The sequence below is a fragment of the Anthonomus grandis genome, chromosome 6 (assembly GCF_022605725.1).
Source record: "Anthonomus grandis grandis chromosome 6, icAntGran1.3, whole genome shotgun sequence".
NCBI lineage: Eukaryota > Metazoa > Arthropoda > Insecta > Coleoptera > Curculionidae > Anthonomus > Anthonomus grandis.
Window position 1 is genome coordinate 8,714,255 of NC_065551.1, and position 21,135 is coordinate 8,735,389.

The window sequence follows — 21,135 nt, forward strand, 5'->3', positions numbered from 1 at the left end:
CTAATATTTAGTGTTGTAGCAATCTCTCTTGTGCTTGTTGTAGGGTTCTCCTTTATTTGGTTTAATACTACCTCTTTCGGCTCTTCCGCTCTACAGTACGAAGTCATTCATTATATCAATTTCTCGAAACTGCCATTTTCACCGAGTCGCTGATGGAGCCGAATAAACATTTGACTATGTGGAATAGCACGATTCAGGAATATTTCTTCGTAAATACGCTTTGATTCGTAGGCATTGCCGTTCGCAATACCGTTTACAAAATGCATATCACATATTTCTCGGTTACTATAATTCATTTGAAATGAAAATTTTAAAAACTGTAACAAAAACTTAAAGGTAGAGTGTATCTAAATTTTGACTGACAATCGCCTTTTTTTATTGCATTCTTTGGGACGTTCGAGCGATGTATAAATATGTTTTTCTTTGGCAACAAAAATTAAATGAAAGTTCCCATATTTTTTTTTTAATTTACTTTTTATTTTTGTTTAATATTTTCGGCATTTTATAAGCATTTTTAGACATAACTTTATAGGAAGTTTTTATATAAATTTAATATTTTGACCCAAGGAATACGCCCTTAAGTTTTCGTGTAATACTAATAACTCACCCTGTATGTATATATAATCCTCGAAATGTATTTTTATTCTGCGCTACAGGTTAAGAATTTAAAAAAATGGCTCTACTTTCAATCTAATAATTCGCGACGGCTTAAAGGTGTTAAGGATAAGGATAGCTGATATGAACTTATTATTATAATTTTTTATCCAGAATTATTAGTGTATGATATTGCAGTTGACGCACAAAAAAAGATTATTATGCTTAATTAGTGATTCAATAATTGTAAAGGCTCTAACAATCTTTTGTTAAAAGAATTAGAGAAGTTGCGTTTGTTTAGAAGATGCAGGACTATTTTTTTTAGAGTTTTTTATAGTGTTTAAAAATGTTAAGAATGTAATTGAGCTAATTCATCTATGGTAAATAATTATTCAGATATGTCTTTATGGGTTCCTTTTAAATAAAAAGGCAGCTCATTCTAATCAAATTAAAAATTTATTTCATAGACTTATAGTAATTTAAAATTAAATTACAAAAAAATTATATTTTAAGAGGTGTGCTTCAGAGAAGTATAACTCATTTAGAGGAGCTGTAGGAAATAAAATTATTTAAATTTTGCTTGCAAGCTACCTAAATTCTGGAGATTACTAGCATATTATAGCATACCTTGTCCATCTTTCTGTGCTGGTAATACTCTGCCTATAAAGACTTGTACTATGTGACTTAAATATGTACACTAAGAAAGTAGAACGGGAAATAAAACCAATTTATAAGGAATAAATACTGAATTTATTTCAACCTAATTATATTTTAGTTTGTTATTTCCAACAAAAAATGTGACCACACTTATTTATCCAGGTAATAATGTATCTTCGATGATTCAGTGAAAATTGTACAAATAAAAGTGTCAAGTAATAGGTTTTTTGGAATATTCTAGGGCAGTAAATTTTGACACACCCTGACTTATTCCCCTATATACTGCTTTAAAATCTTTGATCTAACCTATTGATTTATTATTAAGGTACTTTTAAAGTTCTATAAATACACTCTAGCCTATTTAAATGTTTTCTTTTTACATGCATTATGAAAAAGCTAAAAATATCTGCACTTTAGTTACATGTAAAATAAATATACAGCTGGTTTTTACACAAGGTATTATGGACTATTATGTACAGTTATTTAAATAAATTATGTCAGTTATAACTAAAGATATGTATTAACTCTATATGTACAATTCTTAAGTAGTATAACAGGAAGAAGTATCACAAAATAATTAGTTATTGTTGCAATGTACATTTTTACAGAATATAATTTTATAGTACGGACTAATTTTGCTCTGATAAAAATAAAATGGCTGGTTCAAGTTTTTTCACTATTTTCATTTAAATACCAAATATTTTAAATGTTTTTGGTTTAAAACTTGCTATAAAGTAAGTTCCTGGCGATTACAATAATTATGAGTGGACACAATTTTAATTATAAAATCAAATAGGAGCAATGGGTTCGACGACTTCTGCCTTCAGTTCCTTTTTTCCAAGTCAAATTTATGAAAAGTGCTCTTTAGATAAGATAATGTTTAGTTCTTTTTTCAATTTTCAAGATCTACATAATTTACAAATTCCGATGTTTTTGTGTCGAGAAGATTCTATTAAAATTTTTCTAATTAAAAAAAAAAATTTTAATAAAAAAGTTAATAGACAAAATATAAATATATATTTTCCATAACATAATTTTGATCAAACCAATTTAGAAAACCATTTTAAATTTTACTTGATTTTATCTTTCTCTAGTCACTTTTCAGTTTTAGTTCTCTATATTTTTGGCTATAAAAATAACAATTTTAGGTATTCAGTAGTGCCATTCATATATTATAACGCTCTTATATATAAAAATAAATTAATGCCTTTGAACAATAAAGAGAAAACCGTATTGCACATTATAATAATAACTTTAAAGAAAAACAACAACCCTATATAAAAACTATTTATAATAAAGCACTTTTAATCAGAAAAAAGAAATTTACCCGCCTAATTAAAAGAAAATCTTGTATACATTCGCAACATAAATTTAAAAAAAAAATAAATAAAATATTCTCAAACACAACAATGCCCATAATATTTACACGGCCCAAAAAAATCTACGTTAGTTCAAGTGTTGTTGTTTAATAAAGAATCTATGCTAAACGGATTCGGCCGCACTCGGCTTTTATCGTCGTGCTCGTGCGGGTTTGAACTTAGGTCCATACCGTTATCACTACTTTCAGTCATAGAGGGCGCGAACATCGAGTTATCACCGAAGTTTTCAGATTCTGCGCCCGAATCCCCAACGACGTCGATATCTGAATCGCTGTCCAGCGTGTCGGTGCCGCGTTGGGCGAGGTATTCTTTTTTTAAGGCTATTAGGTCTACTGGTATTCCTGAAACAATTTTAAAAATTAGATTATAAATTTATTTAAAAGAAAAAATATGTTATTTATTTTTCACTAGTTAAAAAAAACTGTGGTATATACAGGGTTTCTGCAAAAAGTTGGAAAATCTTGAAACCGGGATTCACATTTATTTTGGTCTGTAGCACGACCAAAATATGTTAATTAACCCACATATACCTTAGTCCAAAAGTTTTTTCAATTTTTTGAAGAGCAATTATCCATTCTGCTAGAAAATCTTCCATTACAAACATTCATGAGTATGTGGTTTATGCATGACGGCTCTTCACCTCATTTTAGTTTATTATTTAGAGAGCATCTATTTCTTTTTTTGTAGTGATTTAAAACGACGCGTATACGATGCATCAGTAAAAAATAACTAAAGGTGATCTTCGACAAAGAAGTTCCCACCATAGCCAGGAAATGAAAAATAAAATCCAAATGCTTTGGAAAGTGGAGCAAGGACTAGTTCGTCGAGCTCGAGAGTGTTTAGATAAGGTGGTGCTCATATTGAGCAATTTTTTTATTTATTATTTTCTTTTATTAGTATTTTCTTGTTGCCATCCTCATTTGTTATTATTACAAACCATAGCAACAATACTCAGATATTATCCAAAGCAAATTGATCATTACGTTGTACATATGTTTTAGCATAATGGTATAATTATACAAATAATACTTATTTGCTTGGTGCTGTCATTTCAACAGGAACCACCCTTAATACATTCTTAACAAACAAGTTTTTTTTTGCCAGATTTAATTTTTTTGGCATTGTTGTATAGACATTTTAATGCTGCGCCACACGATGAAGGTTTCCATTTGATATATAAAAGAGAGGTTGGCTAGAGATGAGTAGGTGATTGACAAAACCTTGTCAAATATAAAATTAAATGTCCCTTTGTATATCTAAAGTGACGTAATTTTTTTTAAGAAGTTTTTAAGGATGGTTCGTTTTGAAATGAAAGCACTGTCTAGTGGTAACTTTTTAAAATAAATATATTGAAAACAAATAATTTTAGACAACAAGTGGAATTTTTTTGTTTGCTGAATTATGAGAAAAAAAGATTTTTCGGTCAGTTGTTGTATACAGGGTAGTACAAAAAAAAGGTACGATAAGTTATTTATTTAATAGTGCTGTAAGTGGCACCCTTTAGAAGTTTGACTATAAAAAGTAACAGAGCTGTTAAGTTCAAAAATTTGTCACACACGCGGCAACGCCGCCAGCCTTGGTTTTGTAACTGCTCCGAACGAGACGATCGCTCTCTTCTCTAGCAGCCGCCGCCATGCTCGCATCATTAATATTTTGTTAGTTATAAAAATATACAATTTAAATCAGTTTAAGTCTTTTAATGCGGAAAATTAATTAAAAGCGATACAGTTTAGGAGAAAACAACATTTTATGGTCCTTCGCAGCTCGGATTGGATAAGATTAGATGGATTTCGGGGTGTACAGTGTTATTAAATTGCATGGCCGGCGGCAAACCTGTGTGTGTAAGTCTCCATTTTCCTTTGTGTTTATTCCTACTCGTTTAGTGGTTTAGATATTGTTTATTTTAAATAGGTGTGCCTTATTAATAGAATGAATAATCCCTGTTGAGATGATCTAGGAATAAATTGCCATTTAGTTATAGAAATTGAAAAATTCGCATAGATTTTATTGCCGTTGTCTGTTTCGCTAGTCTAGTCGCAGGGCGCCACGGTCCAAGGCTCCTGTTTGCACGACTCGGGGGAGTCTTGGCATTTCAGAATAATAGTGAGTCTTCGCGCGTCGTACGTTAAGTTATTGTTTTGGAATTTCGTAAAGAATAATACAATTAACAGACAGAATTATAGAGTAAAAGGGTATTAAGCCACTAATTAGCCAAAATGGGAAAAAATAGTGTGCAGGGCGAAGAAAATCTTAGTAAACTGTACAAAAGGGTAGAACAGTTAAATTTACAGCTAAAAAGATTTGTAGAATTTTTAGATAGAGTAGAAGGGGAGCAACACTTAGCGGAATTAGAAATTAGATTAGGAAAAATAGAAGGGCTTTATACAGAAATAGATACCGTTTATTCGGAAATAGAGTTGCTAGATGAAGCATTTGATGGAAATCAGGAAAGGGGAGAATTTGAGACCCATTTTTACAAGGCACTTGCTGACGCAAAACGTTTTATAGATGGACTTAAAAAAGATAGTTTAAAAAATAGTAATTTAGGTTTGCAGCAAGATCTTGCGTTGGATATTGCAGGTTTGGGTGGAGTTTCTGGCGGTGCTAAGCTTCCTAACTTAGGGCTACCAAAATTTAAAGGCGAATACGACAAGTGGACACAGTTTTTTGAAACTTTTCAAACTTTAGTAGATAAAAATCCGCAGTTAGATGAAATTCAAAAATTTTATTACCTCCTTGATTCAATAGAAGGGAGCGCCCGCAAGGTTCTAGATTGTCTAGAAATTAGTCGTAGCAACTACCGAGTTGCTCTAGAGCTTTTAGAAAAAAGATTTTTCAATAAGCCTGTAATTATTCAAACTCATTTAAAAGCCTTGTTTGATACCCCAATAATCCATAAGGAAGGGCATTTCTTATTAAGATCTTTAGTGGACTTAATTAATAAACATCTTAGGGCTTTGGAGACTCTTGGTGAGCCAGTGGAAACATGGGATAGGCTAATAATCTTTTTCATGAGCAGGAAATTAGATATGGCTACCAAGGTTGAGTGGGAAGAAAAATCCGTAGAGTCGTTTGAGGGTAATCCCAACTTAGATAACTTTTTAAATTTTTTGATCAATAAATGTAGGGTTCTAGAATCGGTGGGCTGTAGTAACAGTAGTAATAAAACTATGAAGCAACAAGACAAGACTGTATATAGATCATCCTTGCCAGCAATAGGCACTAACAATCAAATAAAATGCGAGTTTTGTCAAGGTCCACACTTCGTTTATCGGTGTGAGCGTCTTAAATCATTACCGGTTTCAGAGCGTTTAGAAAAGATCAAAATGTTAAAGCTTTGTATAAATTGTCTTAGGTCTAGTCATGAGGCTAAAAACTGTAGGTCTTTTGGATGTAGAAAATGCAACCGACGACACAATACGTTATTGCATATTGATAGAGAGACAGACAATTTAGAAAATAGAACAGCCGCCAACATATCTATTAATAATGGTTCGGAGTCATATAAACATGCAGAAACTCCAAATCAAGTTGTGGATACGTCTAATATAGGAGCGGCAGCGTATAGTATGGTAAAAGCCAGTAGTCAAGTTATTCTTTCCACGGCAGTAATCGATATTAGGGACAAAAAAAGGTAGCTACGTTAGATGTAGAGTACTGCTGGATAGTGGTTCACAAATAAATCTCATCACAAATGATTTAGTTCAAAGATTAGGTCTTAGCAGTCAAGAGACTAATATACCCGTTACAGGGGTAGGCCAAAAGGTAACAAATATTTTAAGACAAACTTACGCAACTATCAGATCTTTACACAATACGTATACAACTAAGATTTTGGTTTTAATAATAGAAAATGTGACGGCTCATATCTCAGCAAAAACTTTTGATCTTTTAGATTTAAAAATTCCCTCACATTGCAGGTTAGCTGATCCAAACTTTAATCTGTCTGGTAAAATTGATATGCTTATTGGGGCCTCGTTATTTTACGATTTGCTTTGTACTGGCCAAATAAAGTTGGGAAGAAATCTTCCTACTCTTCAAAAAACGCTTCTGGGGTGGGTTGTTTCTGGGCCATTCTTCGAAAATAAAGATAAAAATAAAACGTTAGCTAGTCAAGATGTAAGCCTTTGCAATTTTTTGTCAACAGAAGAGAAAATACAAAACCAGTTAGAGCAATTTTGGTGTTTAGAAGAATGCTCGAATAGTGAGCCATTGTTTTCCTTAGAAGAACGAGATTGTGAAAAGTCATTTATAAATAGTGTGACGCGGGATAGATTTGGTCGTTTTAGCGTAGGTTTACCATTAAATGAAAGTTTAAATAAATTAGGGGATTCCTTTGAACAAGCGAAAACACGTTTTTATAATCTAGAAAAGAAATTCATTAGGGACCCAGAGTTGTACAGTAAATACTCATCTTTTATTAATGAATATGAACGGTTAGGCCATATGACTAGACTAGGGCCAGATGACATTTCCACTAATAATCCTACTTATTACTTACCACATCACGCTGTAATGAATGACTCTAGCATTACAACGAAGCTTAGAGTGGTTTTTGATGCAAGCGCCAAGACCTCAACTAATATTTCTTTGAATGACATACTTAAGGTTGGGCCAACGATACAGAGTGATCTGTTTGATATTCTTATTCGATTTCGTAGACATAGCGTAGTCATAACAGCGGACATAGAAAAAATGTACCGTCAAATTAACCTTTTGCCTAAGTATCGCGATTTACAGCGGATAAAGTTTAGCTCAAAATTTAGCTAAGTTAGAAAAGAATAGCTTAATTAAAAATTACTGTATGCAAAATAAAATAGAATGGCAGTTTATTCCCCCAAGATCCCCTCACCAAGGTGGGCTTTGGGAGTCATCAGTAAAATCGGCAAAACACTTAATTCAACGGGTAATAGGGAGTCAAAATCTTATATTCGAACAGATATCAACAGTTTTCTGTCAAGTTGAAGCCGTGTTAAATTCCAGACCACTAACTCCTTTATCCCCCAGTCCAAATGACCTCCAAATTTTGACACCTGGTCACTTTCTCATTGGAGCATCACTGAATGCCGTGCCGCAACAAGATGTTTCCTGTATTCCAACCAATAGACTTAATAAATATCATATGCTGCAACAAATGGTGCAGCATTTCTGGCAGCGATGGTCTCTAGAATACTTGACGACTCTGCAACAGCGCAACAAATGGTATAACACCGCAACTATCAACATTGGAGACATGGTTGTTCTTAAGGAAGATAATACCCCGCCACTCATGTGGAAATTAGGCCGTATTACAGCTGTTCATCCTGGTAACGATGGTGTGGTACGAGTCGTTAGCTGCCGTACGTCCAATGGAACCGTTAAGCGTCCAGTTCAGAAGATTGCTCTGCTGCCGTTTGCAGATTTTAATGAGCAGTAAAAGAAGACTGTATGTAATGTGAATAGCCTACATTATTTTGTGTTAGTCTCCTGAAACTGGTTTCAAATTCAAATACTTATGTAGTATTGATGTATAGTGTCTCCTGTGAAACAATGTTTATTTTGTAATGTGATCTTAGTGCATTAGGATATTACTGTTTATTTCTGTTAAATAATTCTTAGTATACATAAGTAACATTTTTAGAATTTATTTTACTTTTGTTTGTTTATGCTTTATATTTCCATGTAATATTATTTTTTGTTTTTTCGGATATTATTGAAAGCCATACTTTCAATGGCCGGCGGTATATGTTAAGTTCAAAAATTTGTCACACACGCGGCAACGCCGCCAGCCTTGGTTTTGTAACTGCTCCGAACGAGACGATCGCTCTCTTCTCTAGCAGCCGCCGCCATGCTCGCATCATTAATATTTTGTTGATTATAAAAATATACAATTTAAATCAGTTTAAGTCTTTTAATGCGGAAAATTAATTAAAAGCGATACAGTTTAGCAGAAAACAACAAGAGCCTTGTTTCTTATACTAGAAAACCTTCCTATACCGAGTTTTATGCCAAAATCTGAAATTCTCTTTAAGCAATAAGAAAAAATAAAAAATAATTAAGTAACTTTATGTCTCGCAAGCTATCAACTTTTGGACTAGGTATGTTTGGGACAATTCAAATACTTTGGACTGCAGTATCTCCAGTTTCGAGATTTCCCTGCCTTTCCCAGACACCCTGTATATAAGGTCACTTTTCTGCAAAACATCAGTACCCCATCTTGAACGAAAACTTGCAGAAAACCTTTTTTATTATCTTAGAGATTTAATAAGGTATAAACTTCTTAGTTGGTTTTAAATATTCATTTTTTGAGGGACTTTAAGGGATGTGGGGATATTTTTGACCAATTGTAAATTCCGCCTTACATTTTAAAGGGCAGATTTTAAAATGAAATAATATACTAAAAAAAACAATTTTATGCTATTTAGGAAATTAATATACTATTTATAATTTAGCAAAAAAATGCAAATATTTTTGAGTTTAGGCTAATAACTAATTGTCTCAATGGCAACTTAAAAAGCAGTAGAATAAGACTGGAGCCACACAAACAAATTAGGTAAAGTAAACTCCAATAGCATGGAAAGCTGTCAATTCTCTGAAACACTTGTATGTGAGATGTTATAACCTATTTCATATGTCTCAACGAAAAGACTCATTGGTGGAATGCAACTAAATCGAGAGAGTTCAACTCCCGTTCATTTACTCATCGAACACATCCGGGATATGATAGGTAGAAGTGTAGGACTGTTTCTGAAATCTTTAATGAACTTATCATAGCCGCATAGTGTTTTACAGATTGCCCAGAATGACGTGCCGTCGCCTGGGTATTTAAATATGCTTAAGCGACTCGTAGAACGTAGTTCTTTAAATAGATTAGCAATATAATATCCATTCCGGTTAGGAAAGATTATAAGATTTTTTGTATAAAATTCGATAAGGTTTTAAGAAAGCTGGATCTACGAAATTTTATCACTAATAAATACCAGCAAAACACCCAATATTCGACATATGTCTGGGAATGATATAAGTATGAAAGTGAACGGGAAGATTTTCAAGAAAAAATGAGATATTACGTAAGTACTAACCAACAAAATTAAACTCAATTGATGCGACCCATAGTTTAAATTAAAAAAAAAAATAATGTAATGCCTTACATATCATGACATGGCCCTTTCTACATGAAAAAACTAGGGTTAATATCGCTGATGTTAAAATTAATGATTTAATATAGAATTCTGTCAAAACAAACCCTCTGAAAACAAAAGCAGACGGATTGCAGTTTTTTTTTAATTTTCACACTCTAAACTTCACTATACTCTCTTCGATTGGTCACCTTGCATAAAGTAGCAAAAATTCATCCTTATAACATTAAATTTAAAAGAGCATGTTGCGAATTGCTAAAGATTTAATAAATAATTAAAAATGGAATTATTGTTGATGAAAGGACAAATAGGAATAATTCCTATTTAAATATACTGTTAAAGATACTAAAAGAAGGGCCAAAAAAAGGCGTATTTTGACAGTGACAGTTTTAAAGCATAGAAAAAACGTCAAACCAAAATTGAGATTTTCTAAAATTAAGTTCTTAGTGGCAAAAACAAAACATTAATTACGAAAAACCTGCATTGATATATTTTCTTCACGGATACACTAAAAAAATATTCTTGGATTCTATTAAATTAAGATTTTAAACGCCTTCAAAAGAACTACTTTATTTACGAAGCCAAATTAAAATATTATAATAATTTTAATTTGGTCTGATATGAACAATAATTAAGCTACTATTAACTTTTCTATTAAAAAAAATATAAAATTCAAGGTCTGCTAGTATTAGTTCACTCAAAGATATACCGTTGATCTTTTGACCGCAATAAAACCCTTATTATTTGTTGGGTCATAAAAAGACGCAAAATTATCATATCTGTAGTCAGAGCCGAATTAGAAAATTAATATTTACCTGTATTGCAAAATAATAAGTAGGTACAATTTAAGGCAACAAATGTGAATATGTGTATACATTTATACCTAAGTTTATTCCGAAATAAAACTGTAATCTTAGGTCTGTAAATATTATACCTACCTTACGTCTGTCAGTACCTACTTTAGGTCTAACATTAAGGAGAAGAAAACGAGTGTGACAATTTAGTTTTAATTAAGTTCTTTAAAAGTTTACTGAAGGGGCTATTGTTGTTGTAAACAAGTGAATTAAGCAAATTGTTTGTTTGTTGCATTTTAGCGCAAAAATGTGGTGACCACAGGCGAGTGCTGATACTCGGCCATCCTGTAGTAACACCTTGAGAAGAAGGTATTTAAGTCCCGATGTACCAATCTTTACTATCAAAAGATTTTAACCCTGGCGAGAGTGTGCCTTGGCAAAAATACCTTTGTCTACAGTTTAGGATATAGTGTGTCTCCTTTTTCATAGGGACAGTATTGCTATCTCCTATACTATAAAAGATACGAGGGCGGTTGTATTAGAAAAGAGTTGCGGCATTTTATTCTGATTAAAAAAGTGTATTTAGATTTTTTATGCGACGTTTCGTTTTTTAGATATCATCATCAACTTTTTTTTTTTAAATGATATATTTTTAATAAATTCAAATCACTCTATTCCACACATTTTAACGAGCCGAAGTCGTTTCGCTTTCTCCTACAAATTGTAGATTTTCCTATTATACAGGGTGTCTCCTTTTTCATAGGGACAGTATTGCTATCTCCTATACTATAAAAGATACGAGGGCGGTTAAATTAGAAAAAAGTTGCGGCATTTTATTCTGATTAAAAAAGTGTATTTAGATTTTTTATGCGACGTTTCGTTTTTTAGATATCATCATCAAATTTTTTTTTAAATACGGACCTGGATTTTTTATTTTATATTTAAAAAGAATTTTTATTTTCCTTTTCAACAATGTATAACCTAAATGTCTGTCTCGACGTTTCGGTATAAAAATAGCAGTTTTCAAGCTTTTTTCTTTAATACGGACCTGATTAGTATTTACAAAATTAAAATACCCTTTGAATGCATATTTACCTATTTATCTTCAATATCAAACATAAAATTTTAAAACTACAGTGCCCTTTTTTTGTGGGTAAGAAAAAGAAATTCGAAAATTTGGTATGGTTCTCTTAATTTACGAGTACTTGCTTTAGATTTAGACGGGGAACAATAAATATGTAAATAAATTAGAATTTTACACTTTTAATAAGAAATATTTTATTTACTTTAAAAACAAATGACAAACGTGTATTAACCAAAAAAATAACAAAACAATACGATTTAACTAAAGAAACAACATTCTCTTTATATACATTAGGCAAGAAAAGTTGACTTTATTTTTTAAAAATCCCCATAAGAAGTAATCCAGAGTATTAAGGCATGGGGAACGAGGAGGCCACCTTACAGGACCGTTTGTTCCTACCCAGCAATTAGGGAAATTTGTGTCGAGAAAATCTCGGGCAACAGCGGAATTGTGAGCGGCACAGCCATCCTGCATAAACCACCGAATACTTCTTAATGTTTCCAATGGAATTTCATCCATAACTTCCGTCAATAGGTTAACATACCTTTCATTATTTAAATTTCCATCAATAATTTTGGGACCTATTATGATGATTCCGCACCACATATTAAGACTAAATCGATTTTGAGGCTTAGTTTCTTCTACTAAATGTGGGTTGTTTTGCGCATAGAAATGCTTATTTTTTCGGTTAAACATGCCACTATTAGTGAATGTAGTTTTGTCGGTCCATAAAATGGTCGTAGAGAACATAGGGTCTGCATTTAACATATCTTGATACCAACGGCAGAAAACAAGTGTGCGTTCTGAATCACCTGGATGCAGTTTCTGAACCGGTTGGAACTTGTAGTCATGATACCTATGTTTCTTTAAAATTTTTCCGACCACTGAAGGATGTATCCCACATTCAGAACCTATAATTCTTAATGAAGACCCCGGATAAAGATGAATTTAAGCTAAAACATTAACATCGTTGTGTGTATTCTTGGCACGGTATTTTCCGCGTTTTTTTGATACACATCCAAATTCGGTGAGGTTTCTTGAAACCAAATAAAAAGTTTTTCGCGCTGGAGCAGTTCTGTTTGGATATAATCTAGCATACTCCCTTACTGCATCATCAACCTTTCGATAACATCCTATAAAAACATCGTACATGTCCTTTTTTTCACTATCACTATACCGTACCATTTTACAACTTGTATTTATTTTGTTAATATTGAACTAGGAAATTGCTAAGGAAACAACCAAAGCTTTTAAACTAATTTAAGAAACTAACTTACGGCAAAACGTTAAAATATCAAAGTAATATTTTAATAATTTTGTTGTAATTAATACTAATAATTGTTGTCGTAGCTACGACATATTTTTGTTTTCATGGCCTACCTAAATAAGTCACAGCCGTAATAAATCTGACATTGTTATAAAGTTTGAACTATTCGGCAAGCACGGTGCCATTTTCATTAAAGGTGGCTCTCCATACAGCTTTGAAAATAGATTTTCGTTATTGAATATTAATATCGAACAAATCACATATCGTAATTTTTTTCCTAACCACATAAAAAAATATCAGCCGCAATTGATGTTAGTGAATAATATTAGCAGCTAACCCAACTCAACCCAAATCTGCCGTATTTTAATTTTGTAAATACTAATCAGGTCCGTATTAAAGAAAAAAGCTGGAAAACTGCTATTTTTATACCGAAACGTCGAGACAGACATTTAAGTTATACATTGTTGAAAAGGAAAATAAAAATTCTTTTTAAATATAAAATAAAAAATCCAGGTCCGTATTTAAAAAAAAATTTGATGATGATATCTAAAAAACGAAACGTCGCATAAAAAATCTAAATACACTTTTTTAATCAGAATAAAATGCCGCAACTTTTTTCTAATTTAACCGCCCTCGTATCTTTTATAGTATAGGAGATAGCAATACTGTCCCTATGAAAAAGGAGACACCCTGTATAATAGGAAAATCTACAATTTGTAGGAGAAAGCGAAACGACTTCGGCTCGTTAAAATGTGTGGAATAGAGTGATTTGAATTTATTAAAAATATATCAGCTGTATGAACAACAATCAATGCCTACTGTGGTTAACCTAAGAAAAATTTACCGAAAATGGGTTTAAAGTATAATACGATTTATAAACGCCAAACCATCATGGAGTCTCAATGGGATTACGGGAATGACGTTATAAATATTTAACGGCTATAAGACAATATAGGGATAAAACAAAATAAAGGAACGAGGATAACAATAATACATGCAGGCTCAGAAAGTGTCTTTGTTCCAAACTGTCTACTACTTGCAGCTAAAAATATAGCAGTTTCTTTTCTGGATTATCACCAAGATTCTATACTCTATTTCAGAAGTGTATAGAGCAATAAACTGGGGAATTCCGTTCTGTTTGGCTACATTTCGTGGTAGTTCATAGGCGCAGGTACTTATAATATTTATGAATTTAATTTTCACGGATTAAATGCCTTTATTTTGAAAGAGATTAAATACTTTTAATCCTTTTGTATAGGTACCTATCTTTTAACGCTTTGTAACATGCAAAAATAGGGTCAGGTAATATATACAGACTATAAATACTTTTAAATCATATTTTAAACGTTAGTAGTCACTGCTACGCTGTAGTGTAATCACAATAATATTATCCCAATATTTAAAAAATGGAGGTATTCAGTCCAACGAAAAGATGTACTAAAAATTCTCCACTATCGCTGAGTGAAAAAGTTATTATTTTAAATGTACATGATTGCATAAAACACGATTACCCTAGTTTTACTGTGCAAGAAATTGTTGAAAAATGTTCTCGAATGAGTGGAATTGGAAAGTCCACCATTTTCAAATTGTTGCGGGAAAGAAAAGTAGCAGGTCAAGTGGAATCTCCCAAGCAAAAGCCAGGACGACCTACAAAAGTCCTTGATGAAAATGCTAAATGTATAATTCGAAGAAAAGTTCACTCTTTTTATTTTAAAAAGGAAATACCTACCCTAGACAAAATTTTAATGGAGCTTGGCCGAGATGACAGTATTTCGTTGATAAGTAGAAAACTTTTAAAAAAATTTGATAAAAAAAGAACTGCTGGCAATAGCAAACTTACACAAAACTCGTTTCATGAAATACGCGGTGGAAGATATAGCCGAAAAATATAATATAACTGTACTGCGCTTACCGCCCTATCATTGCGAACTAAATCCTATAGAACTGATATGGCCGCAGGTAAAAGGATTTGTAGCAAGACAAAACACGACTTTTAAAATAAAAGATGTTAAGCTACTGTTTGATCAAGCCATTACGGAAGCGACACCAGAGAATTGGCGAAAAGCAGTCCAGCATGTAATTAAGCAAGAGGACAAAATGTGGGATCTTGACAACCTCATCGATCAGACAGTCGATCCTTTAATTATAATGTCAAGAGGTGATGACAGTTCGTCAGATGACGAAGAAGACTACAATCTATTATAATTTAAAATTGTTATACACTGTTCAAAAAGTGCCAGATCCAAAAGTGACATTTTCAACTGTTTTACTCTACATATTATGTTCAATAAATTTGTGAAAAAAATATATTATTCCATTTAAACAAAAGTAACTTTCTAAAATAAAATAGCATTTAGGTACATTAATTATAAGGTAAAAAACAAGTCCCAGTTGCACGCCTTTGGCGAACCGTTTTCAATGTTTATCAGTGGGTAACAATGAGCAAAACTCATAACTTGACCCAAAACCGGGTGGCACTACCTGCAATCAACGAAAAGAAAGAATTTTACATTGAAACTAATACCCAACTAAGGTAGTGGCATAAAATATTGGTGGATCACCAGGTACCACTTTTGCATACCTAATGAGGTTTTATTGCTCTACACACTTCTGAAATAGAGTATAACTACAATTTTTTCATTGGTTTGAAAATCGGCTTCTTAAAAATATTTCTAAAAATAGTATTATGGTTATCGATAATGCTAGTTATCATAGTCGTCAACTTGTCAAGTGACCTTCTTCTAATAGTATTAAAGCAGAAACTCAAATTTTATGGTAGACAATAGCATATATTTTAAAGAGACGTACAAAAATAGAGAAAAGACCAAATTAAAATTATTATACAACATAAGTTAAAGGTAGAAACTTCTTACGCGTCTATAAATACCAATGTTGTTCGGCCCTTAGGTTTAAACAATGATAGTAGTAGTGAAACAGAATTAAATATTGAAATTAAATAAAGTAGAGTAAGGTAGAATAAATTATTGAACAGTGTTTGAATTTATAAGAAATAGTTGTATTTTGTATTCTATATTATTTTCCTATTTTTTTATTAATTTTATTTACTCTTGTAATTTTTTATAAATAAATATTATTTAATTATTTCGTCACTCTGCCGTACCTTGAAGAAGAAAGTAAGTAATATTATTAAAATATTGGGTATTTTTTGTACTTAAAATACTATTCTTTATTTAATTATTAATTTTCATTTAGAATCATTTTTAAGCTGACTCTGTTAACCTTTATTATCTCTGAAAAAAGTTGGATATTGCACAATGGAGCTTAATAGTCTAGTTGATTTATGGTAGTAGGAGTCAACGAAATATCTTTGAATGAACTATAAAGTTTTCATATTGAAAAATCGTATAATGAAATGATTTAGTTTTATTTATAGGAAAAAATAGCATACACAAATTTTGGACAAACTCGTTTGACAAGTGACGCAAGTGAGTAGTAGTGACACGTAGTGAATGTTAGGTTGTTTTAAAAATGATTAAAATGGCCTACCTTTCGCTCTAAGTTTCCGTGCTTGTCTCTCCAAAGCTTTTTGTAACTTTTTTCTTCTTCGCGCCCGCTCTCTTGCCTTAAGTTCCGCCGGAGGAATGGGTTCTCCCGAACAAGATTGAGGATGTGCATTGTGCGCTGGTCGGCCCGGTCCTTTTTTTGTGTGTTCTTTTTTTCGCCATTTCGCACGTCTATTTTGAAACCATACCTGAAAACAAAAACAGTTTAAATAGTCTATATATATATATATATATATGTAACTTAGATGAGCATATTTTTTGTAATACTATATGTAATGAAACTAATTACAGATAGCATGAGCAAGATACAAAATATTTCTTAAGAATTTAAAAGACTTTAAAATTCAAAATTAGTGTGATGAAAAGTTGTATGTAATTACGTCAAAATAATTACTAGGTGTTTATTCTTTTAATAAGAGGGTCTTAATGTTGTGTGTAATCAAGATCTTAATTGGCTGATAGGGAAGCCACTGTAAAGTTTTTTTGTAACAGCAGATTTCGACCGTTTAATTTGTTAGTTTAATATTTAGCCTTCAACAATAGAGAAGAAACGAATTATAACTTTTTTTATTTTTTACGTGGTTACTCTAAAAATACAGTGCATCTGTAAAGTAGCCGATAAATTCAATAAAAATGAAAGGGACCGTTTCTGAAAAAAAATGCTCGAGTCCGTCAATTTTAATATTTGGTTTAGGGTTATTCTACGTGGAAAGTAAATATACAGGGTGATTCAAAAAAAGATATGACGACATCAATATGTTTTTTAAATAAAAACCACAATTTTTTATTGCAGAATTAGAAAAAACGCATTTTTTTACCAAAGATATAGTATAAATGAATAATGGTTACAAAAGCAATTTTTTTAGTCAGTGTCAAAAAGTAAATGTATTTTGATGCAACTATTTGAAGTATTTTTGTATTTGCCAGTAGTATTTATTCTTTTTAAGAGGCGAAAGCAGTATCTTCCTGCGTTTTTTTAGTAACTACACTTTACTACCTACTCTTATTGTATGAAATATGAGAAAACTAACCGAACGTTGTAGCGTTTTATTTTTCTACTCCTTATGTTCACTAACGCTCCATTGATATTTCATTAATTTCAATAATTACATTAATAATTTCAGTCAACTTCTTTTATTCATATTTCTTTAAATTCACACGTCAATGACACATTACTACTGTAACGCATCACTCTCATGGTTAAATTATCCATGCTTTCTCTTGACGGTCTTAATTCATGTTTTCTCCGATTGGCTGATATTGACAGCTCAGGCGAGAGGTGGGGTCGTTACTGATTTAGTCGGTACTGGGTCCATTATTCGAGGACTTGTTCCCGTGTTGCAGGTAGGAGCGCACGTAAAAGGCGAGTTTTTATTTCCGAAGTTTGTGAAGCAGGAAATGGCCAATATGGTTTGTAATTTATAGTCCATAATCTTGTTCCTTTGGGAACCGTTTAATTCATAATCCTGGTGCAGGATGCCAAAGATTTTTATGGGTAGATAATGAAACTTAACAAGATGAGTGTGTCACATTTTTAACGCCATTATTTTTTTTATGGACAGTAAATACAATGGCAACCGTTGTTTTAGGGTTTTACTTCTCCGTTTTCCTCTTTATTCTCCTTCAATTGTTGATGACTGCAAGCTTTTGATTTTCCCAAAAATAGCTGAAAGCGGTGGAGCTGGAGCCAGAGTTAGAGCTAGTATTAGAGATTCCCAGTCCTGATAGCTGAGCTACAAATGGCATACATTCACAGCCTCGATTTTGAAGGCTAGCCGTTCATTTCTTGGAGGAATATACTGGCCAGTTTATTCCATTTATTCAAATATTACTAACCATAAATTTGTCTCACTTATTTAAATTTTTATTAATATACCTTTTATTTCAATTTAACGTTACAAATATTTAATCAATATCATAATTTAATACGTCAATTTCTTATCTATAATTTTAGTTATTTTTTTACAGTATTTTTCAGTACCCTTTTTGGTAGTTAAATAGATATAACACGGTTAAGGCTGATATGCCTTAGGTAAAAAGGTTCATCAACTTTCCCCTGCGTACTACAAATATATACAAAAAACTTTAATAGTTGCAATTTATTTTTCAAGTGCTGAAATTTACCTAGTAGTGAAATCATAATTTAAATGTTACTTTTGTCAAATTCATTTTAATCATATCAACATTATTCATATTTTAATTCATAGTAAGTTATTAACATTTATCAGATTAGAACATGAGGTGTATACATATCTTTGATGTAAATATAATTTGGTTGTATTGTTGAGATTTTTTTGCCTCTTTAAATTTACCTTATCCAGGGTCATTTAATTGTTAATTGAAACCTATATACCAAGTCTTTTTCTTAGTTTTCTTTCATTTATAAAAAAAACTAAGTGGCGCCCTCTTATTTAATAGTTATAATCAAGTTTAGATTCTTTAATAGCCAGTCATAAGTGAACCTTCGAACAATCCCAAGCCTCCAATGATTCTGAGCTACCGTCTGCTAACTCTTGGCAAAATAGTAACACTGTAAAGTTAACGCCTCAACGTGAATGAATCGAAATCTTGTGCATGATTGGTTTCGGAGATATGTGGCGTACCTACTCAAAAGGACGTGGTTCAGTTATTTAATGCAACTCATCCTGATCGGTCGCTTATTAGCCAAAGCATGGTAAGCAGAGTTGAAGCAAAGTTTCGTGAATTCGGGCATGTTAAAAAGATTTGATCAATGAAATGAATTTTGTGAGCAAATGCAGTAATTATGTAATGATACCAATAATTTTGTAAAACGGATAATATTTTCTGACGAAGCAACATTTACTCTAATTGGCCATGTGAACAGACAGAATTGTCGATACTGGGCGACTGAAAACCTTCATTGCTTCACAGAATGTCATACAAAACACCCTCAAAAAGTCAATGTGCGGTGCGCTATGGTGGAAGGAAAAGTTTTAGTACCTTACTTTTTTGATGACACTCACTGGTGAGTGGTATTTGGAGTTTTTTCAAAATTATTTTATCCCCGCTTTAACAACTTTGTATCTGGATTTGGAAGAACCCGAAATGCACCAACATGATCTTTTTTTCAGCTAGATGGAACCCCGCCAGACTATGCTTTATCGTTGGATACGAGGGTTCATTGAATGACCACCCAGAATGCCAGATTTAACTCCCTTCGATTACTTTTTATAGGGATACTTAAAAAGTAAAGTGTATGTCACTGAACTAGCGAGTTTAGAACATTTAAAAGAACAAATACGCCTGAAAATTAGAAATATTACTCCAGATATCATTGACAACGGTCAAAAAGAATTTTTAGATTGTCTTGGTTGTTGTCAGGTGGTTAACAGTGCTCAATTCGAACATTTAATTTACATAGATATTTCTTTAATTTTACATTTTCTCATCATTATTCGTTCAAAATTGCTTATGTAACCACTATTTATTTGTACCATATCCTTTGTAAAAATAATACGCACTTTCTGATTCCGCATTAAAAAATGATGTTTTCTATTTTAAAAACATATTGATGACGTCATATCTTTTTTTTTGAGTCACCCTGTATATTTAATTTCCACGTAAAATAAGCCTTAACCAAATATTAAAATCGACGGGTTCGAGCATTTTTTTCAGAAATGGTCCATTTCATTTTTATTGAATTTATCCGCTACTTTATGGATGCACTGTATATGAAGTTTGGTGGAAAATTATTAAATTATAATTTAAATTTTAAAGATTAGAAAAAATTATAATTTATCACCTAATATAGAAATTATTTTTAATATTAAGTTAAATTAAGATAGCGGTATTGACGTACAATTACCTAATGGTCTTAATAGCCAATAAAATGGAGCATTTAAATACAACGACATTTATTTTAGAGATCAAAATTGACGACATAACACGAAATTTATCTGAAATCGGATCTGATTAATATCCTAATTATTTGAATTATTAGAGAATTCTTTGTGTTTTACTTTTTATTTGTTAAGCGCATAACATATTTATGATAAATAAAACACCTTTATACAATCAATAATAAGATTGCAGTGTGAGGATCAAATCTGCAGCAATTATCTGCCTAGCGATCAATTGACAAACTATGACAAAATCAACGAACAGAAACTAATAAAAACTAAATGTTCTTGGGAACCTTTCTTAAAATAGCTCTCAGTAATATTTTTGTCTAATAAATATTCGGTTTTGATCCCACTGGCTAGTAATAACTTCATTACGTTAAATCTAAGAGGGTCGTTAAGCTCTACTTAAGCCACAGATTTCTGACTTCTAAAAACGAACACGGAATTGCTCCTAACAATTTTTTAATAACGGGTATTAACTCGAGGTTTTTCTAAAATAAAATTAATTTGCTTTCACGGAAATTTCTTTACCTTGATGGTCGTCGTAGTTTCGGGACCATAATTACGGTTTTTGAGTCGATAATAATAAAGTGGAGTAAATATTTTTTAGCCCGAATTTGATTGAACCCGCAATTATGTCGAGTATAATAATGGTTTCGTAGTAAATAAAATTCTATTTGTGCGGAATAGAGGAACTATTTAGATTCTTTGGTATTTTTTTAGGTTATGAGGTTGGTTTTCTTTTACAATGTTTTATTATCTATTTTGTTATTTTACTAACTCTAATAAATGCTCAGTAAATTTTTAAAGCGTTAAATTTTTCAGGTTTTTGATTCAAAACTTACTAATTCGGTA

The 21,135-nt window shown here is 31.8% G+C and overlaps 1 protein-coding gene across 2 annotated transcripts in view; it reads right to left on the minus strand.

Annotated features, from left to right (window-relative positions):
* Positions 1-1,321: 1,321 nt before the first annotated feature.
* Positions 1,322-21,135, minus strand: part of LOC126737367 (homeobox protein unc-4-like) — an 89,597-nt gene continuing 69,783 nt past the window's right edge. For both annotated transcript variants that reach the window (XM_050442236.1, XM_050442235.1), the window contains exons 3-4: positions 16,401-16,605; positions 1,322-2,971 (exon numbers count right to left, since the gene is read on the minus strand). In XM_050442236.1, the coding sequence (XP_050298193.1) occupies positions 2,703-2,971; positions 16,401-16,605 (474 nt within the window). In that variant the 3' untranslated portion in view covers positions 1,322-2,702. The remainder of the gene's footprint in view (positions 2,972-16,400; positions 16,606-21,135) is intronic.